Below are 20597 nucleotides of genomic sequence, written 5' to 3'. Positions count from 1 at the left end.
TATTTTGTATATTATATGTATTATATACTGTATTCTTATAACAAAGTAAGCTAGGGAAAAGAAAATGTTATTAAGAAAATCATAAGGAAAAAACACGGCACTGTGCTATATTTATCAAAAAAAATCCACGTATAAGCAGACCCACACTGTTCATACCTATGTTGTTCAAGGGTCAACTGTAAATAAAGCATTCCACCAATAGTGCCCACTTCATATCTTTTTTTTCCCCAACTCACCAGGACAGATAATAAACATTTAACTGTTCCTTCTTGATGAAAATTATGCTTAAAGTAAGTAATTATACTTAAGTAAGATAAATTATATTGTCATTTACCTAAGACCAGTGATAACACAGTATGTTGTTTTGGGGGGAGTTTTTTACAGATATGAGTAGAACTTGTATATATTCATATACTTCTGTCTTCTTAAAATGCCGTCTTTTCTTTATCCCCTATAAATCCTGCCGAGTTTTCAAGATCCAATTCAACTCCCACATCTTCCTCCGAAATTTCTCCACCTCCCCTTCTCGTGGGGAGTCATGTTTCCTCAGAGCTCCTTTTTTAAAAAAAATGTTTATTTATTTATTTTGAGAGAGAGAGAGAGAGAGAGCGCGCACACAAGTTGGGGAAGGGCAGAGAGGGAGGGAGAGAGAGAATCCCAAGCAGGGATCCGCACTGTCAGCACAGAGCCTAACTTGGGGCTCAATTCCCACAAGCCGTGAGATCATGACCTAAACTGAAACGAAGAGTCAGATGCTTAACTGACTGAGTCACCCAGGCACCCCTCCTCGGGGCTCCTATAATGTTAATGGGAACACATACCAACATGCAAACCAATCACATATTTTTATTTCTTGAGTTAATATCTTGAACTATAATCTAAGCAATTTTTCAGGTTTATTTTCTTCACAAGACCGTAAGTTATTTTAAGAAAAGCAGCATCTTCTTTAGATACCTATTTCTTTTCCAGGGCTTAGGATAGTTTACTGTGTAATGCAGTCATTCAGTGTGTCTTCACTTGATTTACTTTGGGATTCAGTTACTCTGTAGTGTGATACTAAGAGCAATTGACAGAGGACTAAGAGACCTAGTTCTAGACCTTACTCCATAGTTAACCAACTACACAGACTTGGGTGAGGAGTACTTTACCTCTCTGGGCCCCAGTTTCCAAATATGAAAATTGATAAATATTCTAGATGATCTTTACTGCATCTATGGCATTAACATTTTGAGTGCCTGAAATTAATCTTCTTTAACATCAACTAAGTGATTTTTAGTCCTTTTTTCTGACATTCTTCGTATTAACTACCCTTTCTAGATATTTCACTTGGCAAGTCGTTAGAATTGTTCTTTACCATTTTTTTATTCGAGTACAATTAACATACACTGTTACGTTAGCTTCGGGTGCACAATATAGTGATTGAATAATGCTATACATTACTCAGTGCTCAGCAGTATACGTGTACTCTCAATGCCCTTAGTGCTAAGGCATTTTTTAATGAATACTCTGTGGTTCCACTGTAATTAGTACTATTGTTTCTATACAAATACAGCATTAATATGTTAATACTGTGAAAAGTGATTTGCCTTAATCAATATCTGTAAGCTTCACTTGTGTTTTCTTTCTAAATCGATGAGCTCCAAGTTGATGAAAAGCTATTCTTCTAAAAATGTGACCTTGAAATTTCCTGCAGTCCCTTCTGCAGGGTCTTGCTATTAACTAACACATTTTATAGAAAGTGGAAGTTTGAAAAGGACAAGAAATATACATTTTCCTCTGTTATGTTTAAGAAGTATCAGATGCCTTATTTAAATTCAGTTATGGGATATTTCATTTTCGTGAACCACAGTGATAAATTGAAGTAAAGTCATTGCGTGTCACATAGTTGAAGTTATGAACAATTTTTAAGAAGAACAAACTGCAATCATCATATTTTCTTCCATACAAGGGTCACATCTTTTGCCAGGCTTTCTTACTCGAAGTTCAAATGTAAAATGCTATGAGATCTAAGAATGTAGTTGAAAGATTGGAAGGTTTTCTCTTTGCTCCTTTGGGCAATTGATTTTAACATCAAAGAGAACAGCTGTTGGGCATAACTCAGGATTGCCTTCCCTCTCTGACTTTCAACATTTTGTCTTCATGTTTTGAATTCTTTAGTAATAAAAGGAGGCTTCAGAGGCACAAGCAAGGCACAGAGAAACTGGTAGAGAAAAATCCACCAGCTTAACATTCTTCAGTAGCAAATGAATTCATTTCTTGGTGGCACAACCTTACTTAATAACTTTTGAGCATTTCAGACTCCCAGAGTATATCAAAGCAGTGACCACAAACCTTGGTCACTCTGTAACACACTTGTGAAACCATCCCTTCACTTAACAGGTTACCTTCCAGTGTCACCTGGACACATGCATGGCCCATGCATACTATGGTCGTGGGCCAATCTATTGATAGAAAATGGTTTCCTACGCTGAGCTAAAGTCAGTCATCCTATAATATGCTCCCTTTGAGCTCATTCTAACAGAGAGCTTGTTGCACATAGCTGAAGAACACAGCTATGTTATCACTTCTCTAATTATCACTTTCAAAGCTAACCTTGTTTCTTTCACCTTGTTTCTCTTTTACCCTGGTTTCCAAATTCTTTGCTTCTGGTCATGTTGCTTTGCATAGCCTCTGGACTGTCCATTTTCTCTATGACAGTATACTTCTCATATTGAACTGTAGTTCAGCAAGGTCAGGGTGGAATAGAAATGCTTCCCTGGCTTGACATCCCTTGTGTCTAATAAATGATGCCCTAAAACGAATGATACTGGCTATCTGGCATCCACATGATGCTTTGGCTCACATGGGAGATACAGTCAACGGAAATTTCTTTTTCTTTTTTTTTTCTTTTTTCAATATAATTTATTGTCAAGTTGGCTAGCATACAGTGTATACAGTGTGCTCTTGGTTTCAGTGGTAAATTCCCATGATTCTTCACTTATATACAACACCCAGTGTTCATCCCAACAAGTGCCCTCCTCAGTGCCCATCACCCATTTTCCCCTCTCCGCTGCTCCCTCCGTTTGTTCTCTGCATTTAAGAGTCTTTTATGGTTTGCCTCCCTCCCTCTCTGTAACTATTTTTCTCCCCTTCCCATCCCTCATGGTCTTAAGTTTCTCAAGTTCCACATATGAGTGAAAACATATGATATCTTTCTTTCTCTGACTTATTTCACGTAGCATAATACTCTCCAGTTCCATCCACGTTGCTGCAAATGGCAAGATTTCATTCTTTTTAGTTGCCAAGTAGTATTCCATTGTATACATAAACCACATCTTTATCCATTCATCAGTTGACGGACATTTAGGCTCTTTCCATAATTTGACTATTGTTGAAAGCGCTGCTATAAACATTGGGATACATGTGCCCCTATGCATCAGCACTCCTGTATCCTTTGGATAAATTCCTAGTAGTGCTATTGCTGGGTCGTAGGGTAGGTCTATTTTTAATTTTTTGAGGAACCTCCACACTGTTTCCAGAGCGGCTGCACCAGTTTGCATTCCCACCAACGGTGCAGGAGGGTTCCCATTTCTCCACATTCTCGCCAGCATCTGTAGTTTCCTGATTTGTTCATTTTAGCCACTCTGACTGGTGTGAGGTGGTATCTCAGTGTCGCTTTGATTTGTATTTCCCTGGTGATGAGTGATAGTCAACTGAAATTTCTAAACAATGTGAACACTTGTTAATCCAGGTCTCACCCATTTTGCAGGCATGTTTTTACAGCCTGGATAAGAGGATTCATCTTTATCTGTACTTAATTTCAACCTCTTTATTATCAGCCTGGAAATTTCAGGTGTTCTAGGACTTTTTAGTCCTTTTTTCTGACATTCTTTGTATTAACTACCCTTTCCAGATATTTTACTTGGCGAATTAACTAAGAATAGTTTCTATCTACTCATTTACGTATTTGGTTTAAAAAAAATGCTGCAGAGATGAGTAGCAGGTTAGAAAGCCCTACATTGTGTTTGTAGGATCTTCTCTCCACGTTGACCTCTATTTTACCCAAGACTCTTTAGGTACAGTTATTTAATTTTTGATTAACTGATCAAATCATATTAGCATCTAGCTCACCTCGTCTTATCTACTTGGATGTTGTGAGACACTGTGTCAGAAACCTGCTGAAACCCTTCCCCTGATTGAAGGTTGTGAGTCTATTAAAAAAACAAAAACAAAAAAAACACAAGTGTCATTTGCCTTGTTGCTCTTACTCTATGCATGCGGCTGTCTGTTGACACCTCTTCCCATCCTCACTGCTGGTAAAACTGTGAGGGTGATAATCCCTTCTGGGATTTATCTGAGACTAACATTGTATTCCTTGCTCTGTTGGAACCTGAAGGCAACAAGTAATTCTGTTGGGGCACGGTAGAGAAATCGAGAAAGGGAAATTTGAAAAATGGGTTAATAAGTCGAAAAGATATTACATGCTGGAGCCTTTTAAGGCCCACAGTGGAGCCCAAATTTGACATTGATAGATAATAAGAAGCAAAGGCAAGAGTCTAAGCAAACGGTTATAAAACAGGAGAGGAAGAAAATATGTGGAAATATGTGGGATATTGTGAGGAGGCTTTTAAATGCCATGCGGTGTGAGTAGTTGAGAGCCTCGTTTCTGGAACAAAGTGTGGGAATGGACAGACATTATTGTGGAAAAAGAATCCCTTTGTGTTTAAGAACTGTTTGTAGGTGAAGGCTGAAAGGAAAAGAAAATAGAAAATTAAAAATTCCAGGGCAGAGCACCTTAAGGACTGAGAAGACACATGGTCACTGAACGCCATGGGGAAGCCAAGGAGAAGGGAGAATTTAGGAAAGGAGGAAAAGAGGTCAGCTTCCACATTCCTTTTCTATTACACAAGTAATATGAAAATGTAAAATGAAAAGTGGGGAAAAGTCAGAGACAATAAAATATACCTTTCATTAATATAATATCTGGAAACAACAAATATTATTATTTTTTAATACCCTGCAAGTCTTGCAATATAAATATTTTGTTTTCATACATTCACAAGTAATTTGTATCCTATCCTTTTCACTTGCCATTAAATTGTGCATATCATACATATTCATGGCCTTCATAAATACCATTTTTTTAACGTTTTTAAATTTTTTTAAGTTTATTTATTTATTTTGAGAGAGAGCGTGCTGGAGGGGCAGAGAGAGGTGGGGAGAGAGAATCCCAAGCAGGTTCTGTGCCATTAGTGCAGAGCCTGATGTGTGGCTTGAACCCATGAATGGTGAGATCATGACCTGAGCCGAAACCAAGAGTTGGACGCTTAAACTGAACGAACCACCCAGGAGCCCCCAGTGTATTTCAATATTAAATTATCCTTCTCTAGGTGATCCCACCATTCTTCTGTTCTTTTATTTTAGTCTTTTTTTTTCCTTCATGCAAAGTTGGGAATAATTGTTTAGTAATAATGAAATAATCTTAGGGTAATTTGTAAGGGTGGAACACCTTGCAAATAGCAAGCTTTCAAGACACAGGAAAAATAAGATCACCAAAATCCCATAATGTATTTTAAATTTATAAAATAGTCTGCTGGACTCATCTGGTGATTGCAAGATAAAATGAATTTTATTCTGTTTTTAAAAAGAATGGCAAAGGGGGCACCTGGGTTGCTTAGTCAGTTAAGCATGCAACTCTTTTCTATTTATTTTTTTTTTAATTTACATCCAAGGTAGCAGATAGTGCAACAGTGATTTCAGGAGTAGATTCCTTAATGCCCCTTGCCCATTTAACCATCCCCCCTCCCTCAACCCCTCCAGTAACCCTCTTGTTTGATCTCCATATTTAAGAGGCTCTTTTGTTTTATCCCTCTCCCTTTTTTTATATTATTTTTGCTTCACTTTCCCTTATGTTCATCTGTTTTGTATCTTAAAGTCCTCATATGAGTGAAGTCATATGATATTCATCTTTCTCTAATTTCACTTAGCATAATACCCTATAGTTCCATCTACATAGTTGCAAAAGCAAGATTTCATTCTTTTTGATTGCCAAGTAATACTCCATTGTATATATATACCACATCTTCTTTATCCATTCATCCATCAATGGACATTTGAGCTCTTTCCATAATTTGGCTATTGTTGAGAGTGCTGCTATAAACATTCGGTTGCATGTGCCCCTTCAAAACAGCACACCTGTATCCCTTGGATAAATGCCTAGTAGTGCAATTGCTGGGTCATAGGGTAGTTCTATTTTTAATTTTTTGAGGAACCTCATACTGTTGTCCAGAGTGGCTCCACCAGTTTTCATTCCCACTAGCAGTGCAAAAGAGATCCTCTCTTTTCCACATCCTCACCAACATCTGTTGTTGCCTGAGTTGTTAATGTTAGCCATTCTGACAGGTGTAAGGTGGTATCTCATTGTTGATGAGTGATGTTGAGCATTTTTTCATGTGTCGGTTGGCCATCTGGATGTCTTCTTTGGAGAAGGGTCTATTCATGTCTTTTGCCCATTTCCTCACTGGATTATTTGTTTTTTGGGTGTTGAGTTTGGTAAGTTCTTTGTAGATTTTTGATACTAACCCTTTATCTGATATGGCGTTTGCAACTATCTTCTCCCATTCCGTTGGTTGCCATTTAGTTTTGCTGATGGCTTCCTTCACTGTGCAAAAGCTTTTTATTTTGATGAGGTCCCAGTAGTTCATTTTTGCTTTTGTTTCCCTTGCCTCCGGAGATGTGTTGAGTAAGAAGTTGCTGTGGCCAAGGTCAAAGAGGTTTTTGCCTGCTATCTCCTCAAGGATTTTGATGGCTTCCTGTCTTACATTTAGGTCCATAAATTCCATTTTAATGGCTACTTACTAGTTATCAAAATGATATATTCTAATTTACATAATAAATTAGCCCAACTTTTGTACACTTGGGTTCTGTGTATGTGTGTGGCAGTGTGCTTTTCCTTTCTTTTTTTTTTTTAATTGTTTTTAAGTTGATTTATTTATTTTGAGAGAAAGAGTGAAGAGGGGAGGGGCAGAGAGAGAGAGAGGGGAGGGGCAATTGAGAGGGAGAGAGAGAATCCCAAGCAGTCTCTGTTCTGTCAGCACAGAGCCCAATGTGGAGCTTGAACCCATGAACTGTGAGATCATGATCTAGTGGAAATCAAGAGTCAGATGCTTAACCGACCAAGCCACCCAGACACCCCAAACTTTTCCTTTCTTATGGCTTTTCCAAAACAATATTTTGAGTCATTTCTAATGATAGATTCCTAAAAGTGGAATTCTCACATCAAAGAGTATCAACATATTTCAGTGAGATACCTTACTACATTGTTCTTGAGATACATTACTAATTTGCTTTCTGAAAGAGTGATACCAGTATTCTCTGCTGCCCGCAGTATCCAGCCTTTAAGTGTTGAATGTTAGTGGAACATTTAAGTGGAAATAGCATGTGGGCAGATGGCAGTGAGAAAGATTAGGACTGGGAAGATGGACTTAGGACTTCAAATTAATGGAACCATATTATGAGTAGGTAATTTCTCTGAGGGGAAAATGAAGAATAGTGTGTGTGTGTTGGAGGTGGGGTGGATAACTTAAATAATTTTTTAACCTGATTATTTTACAGAGAGAAATATGAAGTTCACAGAATTAAGTGCCTCTCAAGGTCGGACAAATAACTAGTGTCAGGACCAGGACTAAAGCCTGGTCTTTTGACTCATTGGCACTGCTCTTGCACTGTATGACACCGAGGTCCCATGATTGGACCATGGTAATGGGTAGGGTCAATGAGGTAGAGTGTGGAGGGAGTGGAAAGGAAAGAGAGAAGTGATAGAGGAAAGCCAGGAGGGTGAGTTGTCATAGATGTAGATACATTAAAAAAAAAAATCCAGAAAAAAAAAACTGATATGCCTGTTTGTCTACTGCAGCAAAGAAGTCAAGAAGACTGAGAACAGAAAATAAACTCTTAGATTCGAAGTCAAGGTGGTCTCGGGCTTACTGTTCTCTCCTGGTTCTCCATTAACACTCAGAGCTGGCTGTACTCCAGCTTCACAGATAGGATTGTAAGCATTTATAAGCCCACCATCATTTTTAACCAGCCTACTCTTGCAATAGATTATATAGCTTGCATTACACTATCAGTAAAGGAAAAAAAATTAACACTGCTTATGACCCTGACCTACTATAAATTGTTGCTAGCCTCAGGTTTATAGCCTCTTGAGAAACTCAATTAATTAATTTCATAACACTTAAAATATTTTTCTTTTATGTATTTTGGGATATGACTTCACATGATATAGGAATGAAAAGAAATTGGAGCAATAAAATATAAGTTAGGAATATAGACCAAGAGTGAAAAGTCTCCTGCCATCCTTTGGGTAGATTCAGCCACATATATTGTGGCCAAATCAACTTGAACTAGACCCTACCTTAATAATTTATTGATTTAATTATTCAGCACAGGTACCACTAAGCATTAGGATTTTTTTTTTGTTAATGTTTATTCATTTTTTTTGAGAGAGAGAGAGAGACAGAGCACAAGTAGGGGAGGGGCAGAGAGATCGGGAGACACAGAATCTGAAGCAGGCTCTGGGCTCTGAGCTATCAGCACAGAGCCAGACTTGGGGCTTGAATTCACGAACCGCTAGATCATGACCTGAGCCGGAGTTGAATGTTTAACTAACCGAGCCACTCAGGTGCCCCAGCATTAGGATTGTTGAGCTAATCAGGTGTGGGCCTTATCCTCATGGAACTTAAGAGTATATTAGGAAGGCTATCCCTAAGCAAAGAATTACAGTCCCATATCCATATCCAATATCTAACACAATTACAACAAATGTGCAAAGAGAAAGTACCATTGAGAATATTCTAGGGACCTAACCTAATGTGGGAAGGAACATATGGAGAACAGGGGCAGTGGCCAAAAAGTGACATTTAATCTGATTCCTAAAGAACTTTTAGATATCAACAAGGTAAAAATGAATATGAAAAACTTTCTGGCTAGAGGAAGTAGACCGTGTGACAGCTCTGGGGTGAAGAAAAGTGGTATCTCTTCTTTTAATAGAAAATTGTGTGCCTACAGAGAATAAGTACAAAATAGTGTGAGAAGAGTTTGCAGATGGAGGGAACTGCAATTCTCTGCAAATGTGGGCTCCCCCCACCCCTTTTTTTCCTGGTCTCCTGACAGTGTTTTACACCTGTGGTTGCTTACTCTTGTCGTACTTTTAGCTTGTATTTAACAATTCTTAGCATTTCCTCTTTAAAGTGATTACTTCTTGCATACTTAAATTGTTACAGAGTGGTGTTGATCACAGTCTGCTGGGTGATAAAAAAAAAATTCAAGATTAAGAAATACCTGACATTTCCTTGGTAAGGAGAAATGCCAAGTTAATTTTCATTTTAGTTGGATGAGAAAGAGAATTAGACATCAAATATTGGCAGCTCGTTTCTCATGAATGTCCATGCTGATGACTGATGGGTGGAAGAACTGTTTTATAAAGAAAATAAAAGCAAAGGAGAGGGTGAGAAAGCAGGCAACCTCTGCTGTGTGTTTTGAGCTCCTATGTCTTGAAGAGTTTCTTAGAGACATGAGTTTAAACATCCATTGATCCTGAACTTACCAAGTTTGTCATAGTAAATAAAGGCATTGGACTAAAGGGGAAATAACCTTATGGCTCTGTGTGTTCATAAAAATACTTCCAGAAAACAATTCAGATGCATGACCATGATGTCAGGGCATTAGCACAACTTTCCATCTCCTCCCTGTAGGTCCTTCACCACTTTGGAATACCACATCTTACACCTTCCGCACAGGAAGTGCACGTTACAGGCCATTCATTAAGCCAGCTGTTCACAAAGTGTTGACTGGGGACACTTGAGGTCCAAGAAGGTCAATGCAGTTTTCACAATACTACTGACAAGTCATTTGCCTTTTTTACTCTCATTCTTTTGTGAGTGTACAGTATTTTTTTAGAGGATACATGACATATTTATAATTATGGAAAGACTATTAAAATATTCTCCCATTTTCCAATTAAATATCTGTGTGAGACCAACGTTTCTTCCCATACTTCAACTAAAAACATAAAAATAGATTAGCACACACGCACCCATGAAAAATAGATTCGCACAAAAGTAGATATGGGAATCCAGCTGTCTTCTATTAAGCCAAACATTAAAGAGATTTGCAAAAACATGAAATAATGCCAGTATTTTTTTTTTGCGGTGGAAAAATATTTTTTATTGTCATACAAATGTGTTATGTTTTAGTTTATTATATTTTAAATCAACTAGTAAATATTTTTAAAATTTCTCAGCTTTATGTCTGTTGTGGTAAATATTGACAGATGTAGCCCACATAAACAAAGCTCTTTGGGGGTCCTCAGTAATTTTTAGAGTATAAAAGTATCCACAAAACCAAGAAGTTTGAGGACTGCTGCATTAAGCCCATGTCCATTTGTCCTCCTGGCTGCTGCAACTTCAACTGTAAGAAGTTTTCCAAACACATCGGTTGACCCAAGAGAGTAAATTACAGTCAAGGTGCCTTTTCCAAAGATCTACTCTTCACTTTCCTTTCCTTGAGGTAAAAAGCGTGTTGTGTTGGGTAATTACAGCATGTAAGAAGTGGAGATGTTGACTATGTTTTATTTCTCCCCCAAGGCCCATTTTATTTCCACAGTCCTGAAAATGCTTCAGCCTTGGAGAGGAGCCCATGCTTGCATGCTCCCCATTTTAACCATCACCCTCAAAGGTGATTTCATGCTGAGGCAGCGGTTCTTGGGGACTCTGGTGTAAAGCAGACAGTATTATTTGTCAGAGCCATTCTCTGGTCACAAGCATTTTTAATTAAAGTTGTCCTATAAATAGCTTATATTCATTTCCTCTGAATCTCACAAGTCAGTAGAGACTAGGAATGATTAGCTTAGGTCAGGACATCTAGCCAGATGAGGTAAATGAAAAGTGAGTGCTTGAAATAGAGCTTCAGGGATTCAGTACTACTACTTGTCAAGATAAATGCATTGCCCTTCCAGAGAAGGTGGAATTTATTTTAAATAAACACCTAGAAGGTATTTTTCTCCCACGGTGGTGGTTCCTTTTTGTTTTTTAATAAGTGGAGTTAATCATTCCTTGAAATTTACAGTCAAGCGAAAGGAAAAGACAGATATTGAAGACATTATTCATAGACCCAGAGTCTTGAGATAGCCCTTGGGTTCCCGGAGGCACAGGGATGTGATCACTTGCCCTTGACACGCATGGTGTTTTAAGTCCCATTACTTCTTTGGACTTTGAAAATTGCATTTCTAGAGGAAACCCAGCTCATAAACCCCCAAATAAGAGAAGTTTTAGATGAAAAAGGTGATCTCTCTGGCTATTTCAGAGTAGCAAGAATGTGGGAAAAAGCAAAATTAAATCAGGTAAAGGAGTAATTGTACTTGAAAACTGTTGTTGAATGTTGTATTTGACTTCGGCAAGTTAGAATGTGAAGACATCAGTTGTATTCTTTTTAGGAAACACACCTTTCAGCTCTCCCACAGTTTAGTTATACAGTGATGGCTCTAAGATCTGAAGTAGCCAGGGATATTTTTCAAACACATTTTTATGTGATGCAGCTGCTGGAGTTAATGGTAACCAGCATTCTCGGGTATTTGGATCATGACAGGTGTAGAGAATCTATCTCATCTCAAGTCTGGATGTCATGTCACTTCTGGTTGCCTCGAGTACCTTGTGCTTCTCCTCCCCTGATGCTGTCACGGTACATTGCAATGTCTTCTTCCTATCTGAATCCCACTCAACTGCCATGGCAGGATCGTCTGTCTTGTTCACTCTTCTATCTCCACTGTATGCTTGGCATGTGTGTGGTGCTCACAAAATATTTGTTGAGGGGATGGATATCCAAAAGTGTAATTGTTTCTGTTGATGCCAGAGACACCATTATTTCCAGAAATACTGCTTTTATTCAGGATTCACCCATTCCCTGTGTGTCCACTGAAAACCTAAATTCTGTTCTCTGTCCCCGTGTAGCTATGAGATTTGGGGCAAGTCTCTTAACCACTTTGCAGCCAGGTTTCTTCATTAGTTAAAAATGGTGGTGAGTTACTGTTTTTAATATTGTTTCCAGCTCTAATATTCTTTTATCTCCTCTGCTGACAATCTCACCCACCTTATTTTTTGAGGGGGGTGGAGGGGCGCAGGAGACGGGGAGAGAGAATCCCAAGAGGCTCAGTGCTCAGCGCAGAGCCCAACATAGGTCTCAGTCTTACTACTGTGAGATCATGACCTGACCCAAAATCAAGAGTCGGATGCTCAACTGACTGAGCCACCCAGGGGCCCCTCATCCATTGTATTTTTAATAATTGGGTGGGATTTTTTAAATTTTGATTTTATCATGACTATGTTAGTGTGTTTTAAAAGTACCATGTGATATACAAAATTTGATCCTTTAACACAAAATTAGCATTACAGTCAAACAGTCTCACTAGTTGAATGCTAACACAGGAAACTTGAGATTTTCAGGAGCTGATTACTCAGGTTTGGATTAGCCAGCGTATTCTTTCTCTGGTTGCCTCCAGGATATTAGATGTTTATTGACCTCTGTTTCAGAAGATGATTAAGAAAAGTTAAAAGGAAAACACCTAAGCTATTATTTTTCATATTTGATAGGAAAGGAACTTGAAACTCTTGGCTAAGATGCCACTTGGACAGGGCCATGACGCTCCATGTGGCCTCAATGACAACTCTAGCACACCTGAGCTCAAGAGCAGCTGTATTTAATCATTTCAAAACACTGCTCTCATTGGGTTGTATTTGATAGTTCACTCATCTTTGAGCTCCTAAAACAGAGGGATTTTGTTTTATTCATCTGCGTGTTTTTGGCATCTGTCTCCCAGTGATACACGTAGCAATGCCAGCACTAAGGAGTGGTAATGATAAGGATGTGACATGACATATCCTATCGTGACAAGGTGCTATGTGCTACGCATTGTTCTACATACTTAACATGTTTTAATCCATTTAATTGTCACAACAACCCTATGAGATAGGTACTACTGGTATCCCTATGTTACAACTGGGCACGTAGAGGGGAAGTAAGGTCACATAGATAAGTAAATGGTGGGTCTGGGATTCCAATCCGTATAGTGAAACACTGAAAGCCCGATCCCTAATCATTATACCATGCTCTCTACAGCCATTGCGGTAAATTTGTCTTGAATGAATGAATAAACGAATACGTTTGCAATAGTACTCTGTAGCTATTAACTTGATCAGAGGCTTAGATAATTTGTGTTCTGCCTATGTCTAAAGACACACACACGCACACCCACACACAAATTTGTTGGTCCTTCAATGGATGATATCTTCTCTCTTTTTTTTAACTTTATTTATTTACTTTGAGAGAGACAGAGACAGTGTGAGCAGGGGAGGGGCAGAGAGAGATGGAGAGAAAGAGAATCCCAAGCAGGCTCTGTGCTAACGGTGCAGAGCCAGACGCAGGGCTTGAATTCACAAAACTGAGAGATCATGACCTGAGCCAGAACCAGGAGTCAGATGCTCAAACGACTGAGCCACCCAGGTGCCCCTGGATGATATCTTCATAAAAATTTTCTTCTCTTTAATAGATTGAAAGATGATTTGGGGATTTTCATTCATCTTTATTTTTTTTTAAGTCTGACAGTTTGTTGTTTGGCAATCAAAAATACATATGCTTTTTTAAAAAATGCATATACTTTTTAGCAACATAGATCTCAATTTTTGCTGGGCTGTGGATTTGTAATTCAAATAAGTGAAATTTGCCAAATCCAAACCACGTCTTGTTTCCTAAATGGTACTTAAATGTGTGGATTCAAAGAGATGGCCGTAGTCATTCCACAGAGGGTCAAATGTCTATCTTTCTGGGTCAAATCAAATTTAGGCTCCTTGGTTTATTGTTCAACACCCGGTGCATTTTTATTCACAAGCCAAAGGTGTCACATCTGAGGAAATTAGTGCTGTACATTCCCTTTTCATGTGTCTGGATGAATGCTTAGTAGGGGTAACTTGCGATAAAATTGTGGAAAACGTCCACTCTCAGAGCATAGTAAAGGAACAGTTGCTATGTGCTTTATGCCACATCTTTTCCTTTTACCTGACCTTCCCAGCAGGACCAGGGAACCATGAAAGTGTTCACTTGTGAGTAATTGTTAGAACCTGGGTAGCTTTGATTCATTAAGTAGGTTTTACCTTCTGATACTGTAAAAGGAAGCGTGACGTGACAATCTCGGCTGGTGGTGAACAATGTTCCTAAAAGCTAATTCAGAATTGTTAGTGTGCTAAAGTGAATCTTTGGAAGAAGACCAGGACAGTTAGCAAATGACCCATTGAAGATGCAGTAGTTGAGCGGGGCCTAATCACAAGGATAGGAGTTGGAGGTATGCCTTCGAGAAGACCTGTATTCCCATTGGAGGGTGTGGCTCTGAGGTGGAACACACAGGTTGAATAAAGGAGGGAAGGAACAGTTGGGTGGGCTATCGAAATATTTTGAGTAAACAAAGGTCAAGGCAAAGCCCTCTGTAACCTGCATCAGCCTCCCTCCCCTTTCCTCAAAAACCTCCGCCAATAAACCATACAGTGTAGGTAAAGGGAGTGCTTGATACGCAATGCAGCTGTAAGACAAACGTTGCAGGCGTCCCTGCTCCCAGTCACATTGTCACCTCTGAAGAAACTCCTGTATGGACCTAGCCCTCATTTTCAAACAGAGAGTTACTGGGCGCGGAGGGCATCCCATTCAAACAACCATTTGAGGCTTTTTCCAGTTGTAGGGCAAATCCTTTCAGATGTCCCTTCTTAGTAAACGTAGGCTTGTTTGCCCTAAAGAAACTAAATATAAATATGAATTGTAGGAATTTGTGCCATTGCACTGACTTCAATTAAAAGTACACGGTGTTTGATCTCAGTGCCTATTGGCCTATTGCATACAAGATCCTCAGTAAATTAGTTTCTATCTTTTCCATTTAAATCATTCAGTTTATTGTTGTAGTTTTTGTATTTCGGGGCTTTTTTTGGAGAAAGAGAGTGAGCATGCGCACACGAGTGGGGCAGAGGGGCAGAGGGAGAGAGATAGAATCTTAAGCAGCTCCAAGCCCAGCACAGCCCAGCACAGGGCTCCATCAATCTCACCACCCTGAGATCATGACCTGAGCCAAACACTTAACCAGCTGAGCCACCCAGGCGCCCCTATTGTTGTTTGCTTTTAACTTTCTCATTTATTTTCCTTTGTTCTCTTTTAAAGGAGAGATTTAAGGAAGCTGAGGAAATATATCAGGCTGGAATAAAGAACTGTCCAGACAGCTCAGACTTACACAACAACTATGGGGTTTTCTTAGTTGATACCGGTGAGTAAAATTAAAGAGAACCTGTTCTATTGAGATTAGATAATACTATCTATCAAGCAAAATGGCAACCACCCCAATAATGTCTCAGAAGTACCATGCACTTCTGGGCTTGGTGGGAAACTCACACTGTTGACAGTCACATTGTACTGTGGGGCTGTCATTTCTCCAAATCTTCAAGCTCAGCTCAGCATAATCTGCCCAGTTCATACAGCTCTAAGGAAAACTCCCCAGGTGTCAGGAAGTAGCCTTGATGATTTAATGAGTAGCAGTCCTTTGAGTATCATTTATACAAGTTCATATACCTAAGATGATGAAACATTCCTCGGCAATGATGCAGAACTTGCCTCTGAATCTAGTTACAAGCAGATGGGAAATACTTTTCCACATCTGATAAAAAAGCCTCCAGAATTGTTCCATCATTCTTTACTTGATATACATTAGGGAAACCATATTATTGTAACTGATAAGAGTACTCTTACATGACAGATGCTATATAAAATATACTTACTCCCTATTATTAAGGCAACACTTTACTGAGCAGGGATTCTGTTTCCTTTATGATTTGTGTCCTATATGCTGTTGGCATGCTATGAATACCTATAAAGAATCAAAAGATATTTGAATTTAATGCAAAAGCACCATTTTGTTCTCATTGAGTATTAGACTATCTGCCTTGCGGTAAAATTCTATTTTAATTATTTTGTCAGTATGAATGCTCAAAAGGGTTTTTATTTTCTAGTATATCTAAAACTTTACTTTTTTATAGAATGTAAATTTACATTCCAAAACTCCTGGGAAACGTCCCTTATTTTTGCATGTAAAATTGTTTTGTAGTGCCACCTGCTGGTTTGTTAGCAACACAATAATACATTAAGTGTCATGAAGATCTAAAAACCCAAAGAGACCCCCTCCCTGTTGGTCTCCTCTTAGCCTTCTTCCTTCTACTTCAACAACAAATAATGCCACTCCCCTAGAAATCTCACCGGCCACCCTGTGTATCTTCTCATCACTCCCTTTGTATTCATGTGTTTTATACTAGTGAAATTCTCCCTATTACCAGTGACCTATGTATATATACATACATGGTATCTTGTTTAATGCCTAAGATGTCTGCAGGTAATAAACATTCCATTTTCAGCCACTTAGATAAGATTTCACTAGGAAGCTTCTTTGGGGACCTTATCGGAGGCTTGATTCTAGTTCCGGTCTTCATCCTCAGTTGCCCTGGGATTTCTGTCAAGTCTCCTAAGTGCACTTTGCACTTTAGTGTTTATATCTTTAAAGTAGTACTTTTGTTTATTTTATAATAGCTCTTAAATCCCAAGAGACAGCTAAATGGTATCTAAAGGCAGCTAACTAGTATCAAAAATACCTGTGAAGATCATTTAATTAAAATATTTTAAAATATGTAATGTGTTGAATACACACACGGTATTATCATTATTATTATTATTATTATTATTATTATTAAAACCCCATTATATAAATCCCATTTAACAAGAATGTATCATTTTTAAAAAGATTTTCAAGATCTGGCTGATACATACTTCTTTAAAGCAGTGCCTCGATTACTATGTTGCAGTACAGTAATTGAGACCAACCCTTAGAAATTGTTTCAGGACAGTTTTGTTTCTATAATAGCCTGTTCTGTTTTTTAGTATAATGAGAAGCAACAATATCTCGCATAAATAACAATCATTGATGATCTCAAAACATCATACTTGCTAGGGCAATGGCCAGAAAACACTTTGGCTAAAATGATACGTGTAATAAAAGAAATAGATTTTAGTTTTCATTGCTTTTTTACTATTAATTTTCTTGGAAGTGGGAATGAATAGTAAAATGGCCCAAAGTTACGCAGTGGCAAGGAGATGAAGTCACAATACAAGCTAATTTACACACTGAATCATTGATGGTATGACTCAGTAATACAAAGAAGAATGATCTACATCAGAAGAGAAATTGAAGAGCCTCGTGTGTTGTATAATTATTTCCAACTACCACTGATTACAGGCTCTCCGGAGAAGGCAGTGGCCCATTACCAGCAGGCCATCACACTCAGCCCAAGTCATCACGTAGCTATGGTGAATCTGGGGAGACTCTACAGGTCACTGGGCGAGAACAGTTTGGCCGAAGAATGGTATAAACGGTAAAATTCCTTTTCTTCACTTTGTAAGTTGCCCAAGGATGTCAGTAGTTGCCCTTCCAATTTTTACGTAATTGAAGCAGACATGCCTTTAGAATATTAACAGATTTTGCCAATTCAGGCAACACAGAGTCTCATCTCCAAAGAAAATAAAACCAAACCCTTAATGGTGTCCCCGTGAATGGCTTTTCTGCCTGCTGGTTAGAACACGGTGCTAAACCAAGGTTGGAATGTAATTCCTGCTTTGGTCGGTCCATTGTTTTCTGAGGCTATGGACTGCAGCCCAAGCCATAAATAGCAGTTTCAAAAATGGATGTGGTGGAAAGACTGTGCATACATCAGAACAAGCCTATCACCATTAATGGAAACGATCCTTGGAGCTCAGTGTGCATATTGATAGGTCACTAGAGACATTCTTATAGTCAGAGGGCGGCGTCATGATCTTTTTAAAAACAGTCTTCTTGATTATAAAAACCAGAGACCAGGGGTGCCTGGGTAGCTCAGTCAGTTAAGTGTCTGACTTCGGCTCAGGTCATGATCCCACAGTCCGTGAGTTCGAGCCCCGCATTGGGCTCTGTGCTGACAGCCTGGAGCCTGTTTCAGATTCTGTGTCTCCCTCTCTCTGACTCTCCCCCGTTTGCTCTCTGTCTTTCTCTGTTTCAAAAATAAACAAACATTTTAAAATAAATAAATAAAATAAAATTAAATTAAATTAAAAAAAACCAGAGACCATGTTGAAGCAGAGTCTCCAACTGTGGACTGTCATCCCTAAATCTGCGTTTTGAGCTTTCAAAAGGTACCTATTAGAAGTGTCACTTCATCTTTCTGAAAACTTAGCGCACTGCAGGTGTCCCGCAAAGCTGAGATATTATCACCTTTGGGAGCGCTGTATTATAACACTGGCCGATATGAGGAAGCTCTGCAGATCTACCGGGAAGCTGCGGCCCTCCAGCCTTCTCAAAGGGAGCTCCGCCTGGCCCTGGTAAGTAGATTGCTAAAGAAAATGAGGCGGGAACACACAGGGTGCAGTGCAGAGAGTTGGAGTCAGAAGCCTCAGAACTGCAACTGTAGCACTGCAAGTAGGATGCTACAGTACATCCGTTTTCTGACTATCCATGTAACCAGTGTTAGAGCCATTCACCAAACACACAGACACTAAAAACTTTTTTAAGTTTTTGGTTCGAAATGATTTCAAACTTAAAAAATTTGCAAGAATAGTAAATAGCTCCCGTACACCCTTTCACCCAGCTCCATCAATTTTTAGCATTTTGATGAATTTGTTTATCAATGCCTTGTGTATATGCATCCATATATGTACCTATGTACATATTTAAGTATGTGTGCAAACGCATAGTATTTTTTTGTGAGCCACATGACAGTTATAGATCCCACACCCTTTATTTCTAAGTACTTCAGCAAATAGTTCCTAAGAACAAGGACATTCTCTAATACAACCACAGTAGGATTATCAAGTTTAGGAAATTAGTATCAACAATATTTTTTAATTTCAATTTGGAAATTTGCATTTTTGTTACTCTTTTTTAGATTTGTAACAAATCAAACTCGTTATAAATGCAATGTCCTGTTGAAACCATAAGAAATCATTTCTTTTTTAAAATATTTAGTCAACTTTTTAAAAAAGTCACAAGTCATTTCACTGATGTCTTTGGTGTCCCTGCTATTCACGTATCATGCATTATTTTCCTAAATAAATAAACAGAAATGAACAACAAAAAATTAGAACCTGTAAACTGTGGGACTTCAGCTCCCTCTGTGAATCTCAGATAGAAGCTGAACATTTTTTTTTTCTGGAGTGTTTCTGACACGCCCCTATTCAGAGATGCTGTATTTGATGAAGTGATGACAAACTGGCTCTGAAGCCAAGGTCATGTGGTTTTGCAGGCTCAGGTTTTGGCCGTAATGGGTCAGACAAAAGAAGCTGAAAAGATGACCAACCACATCGTGTCAGAGGAGACTGGATGCCTCGAATGCTACCGCCTGTTGTCAGCAATCTACAGCAAGCAGGAACGCCACGACAAGGTAGAGGGACACGGGAGTCGTTTGGATCCACAGGTGGAAGATGGTGTGCACCTGACTGACTCTCCAGTCTGCACGTTTACAAGGCGGAGCAGTCTTGACTATCATCCGCTGGCATGGCCTATCTTCTGGATGTTTTTTGCAGATATCCCCTTAACTGCTAATATGTCCCCTTGAAATATTTTCTTGACTAATCTTTTGTCTAAAGATTTTATGTGAGGCGCACCTGGATGGCTCAGTCAGTTAAGTATGCAACTCTCGATTTCAGCTCAGGTCATGAGCTTCAGTTTGTTAGATTGAGCTCTGCTGACATCTCAGAGCCTGCTTAGGATTCTCCCTCCCCCTGTCTCCCTCTGCCTCTCTCTCTCTCTCTCTCTCTCTCTCTCTCTCTCTCCATCCCCCCCCAAAATAAATAAATAAATATTTAAAAAATAAAGATTTTATGTGATATTATCTCAGTTTGTTTTCACCTAACTCTATAAACACTAACTTTATATGCTTTGTCATTTGTATGTTTTATCATTTTCCATGTTCCTTCAATTATATTTTTATAGAGTCCTTATAACACCCTTATATAGGTCAGTGACCCTGTGTTGCAACTGTTATTGTTTATCTCCATTTTAAAAGTAACATAGCCAGTAAACTTATGAACTGACTCAACAAAATATTTATTGAATGCCTGCTATATGCCAGACACTGTGGCAGGTACCAGGAATAAAGCGGTATAAGAAAAACAAACAAACAAACAAAAAATCACTTTTGTCCTCATGGAGTTTATAGTAGAAGAGGAAACGAAGATTAAAAAAGCAATCGCAAAACAGATACAAAATTATAGCTGTGCTCAGTGATGTCATGAAGAGTGACATGGTTCTCACAGGCATATAATCAGGGACCTGAGTGATCTGGGAGGTTAGGTTCCCTGCAGTGATATGAAGGTGAATGCTGAATGATAAATAGGAGTTGTTAGACAAAGGAGGGCAATGAAAAGCATTCTAGGCAGGATAAAGTATGTGCAAAGGCCCTGTGGCAGCAGCAAGTAACAAGTCTGAGGGATGGGCATGAAGGGAGCAGGGCACTGTG

General features: G+C 38.8%; 1 protein-coding gene across 4 annotated transcripts in view; it reads left to right on the top strand.

The window, feature by feature from the left end:
• Nucleotides 1-20597, top strand: part of TMTC1 (transmembrane O-mannosyltransferase targeting cadherins 1) — a 275746-nt gene that overhangs the window by 240328 nt on the left and 14821 nt on the right. For all 4 annotated transcript variants that reach the window (XM_053226105.1, XM_053226103.1, XM_015074929.3 and 1 more), the window contains 4 exons: nt 15232-15334; nt 17348-17483; nt 18318-18462; nt 19383-19520. In XM_053226105.1, the coding sequence (XP_053082080.1) occupies nt 15232-15334; nt 17348-17483; nt 18318-18462; nt 19383-19520 (522 nt within the window). The remainder of the gene's footprint in view (nt 1-15231; nt 15335-17347; nt 17484-18317; nt 18463-19382; nt 19521-20597) is intronic.

The sequence above is a fragment of the Acinonyx jubatus genome, chromosome B4 (assembly GCF_027475565.1).
Source record: "Acinonyx jubatus isolate Ajub_Pintada_27869175 chromosome B4, VMU_Ajub_asm_v1.0, whole genome shotgun sequence".
In the NCBI taxonomy this organism is placed as follows: domain Eukaryota; kingdom Metazoa; phylum Chordata; class Mammalia; order Carnivora; family Felidae; genus Acinonyx; species Acinonyx jubatus.
This window is presented reverse-complemented; position numbering and strand designations above follow the sequence as displayed.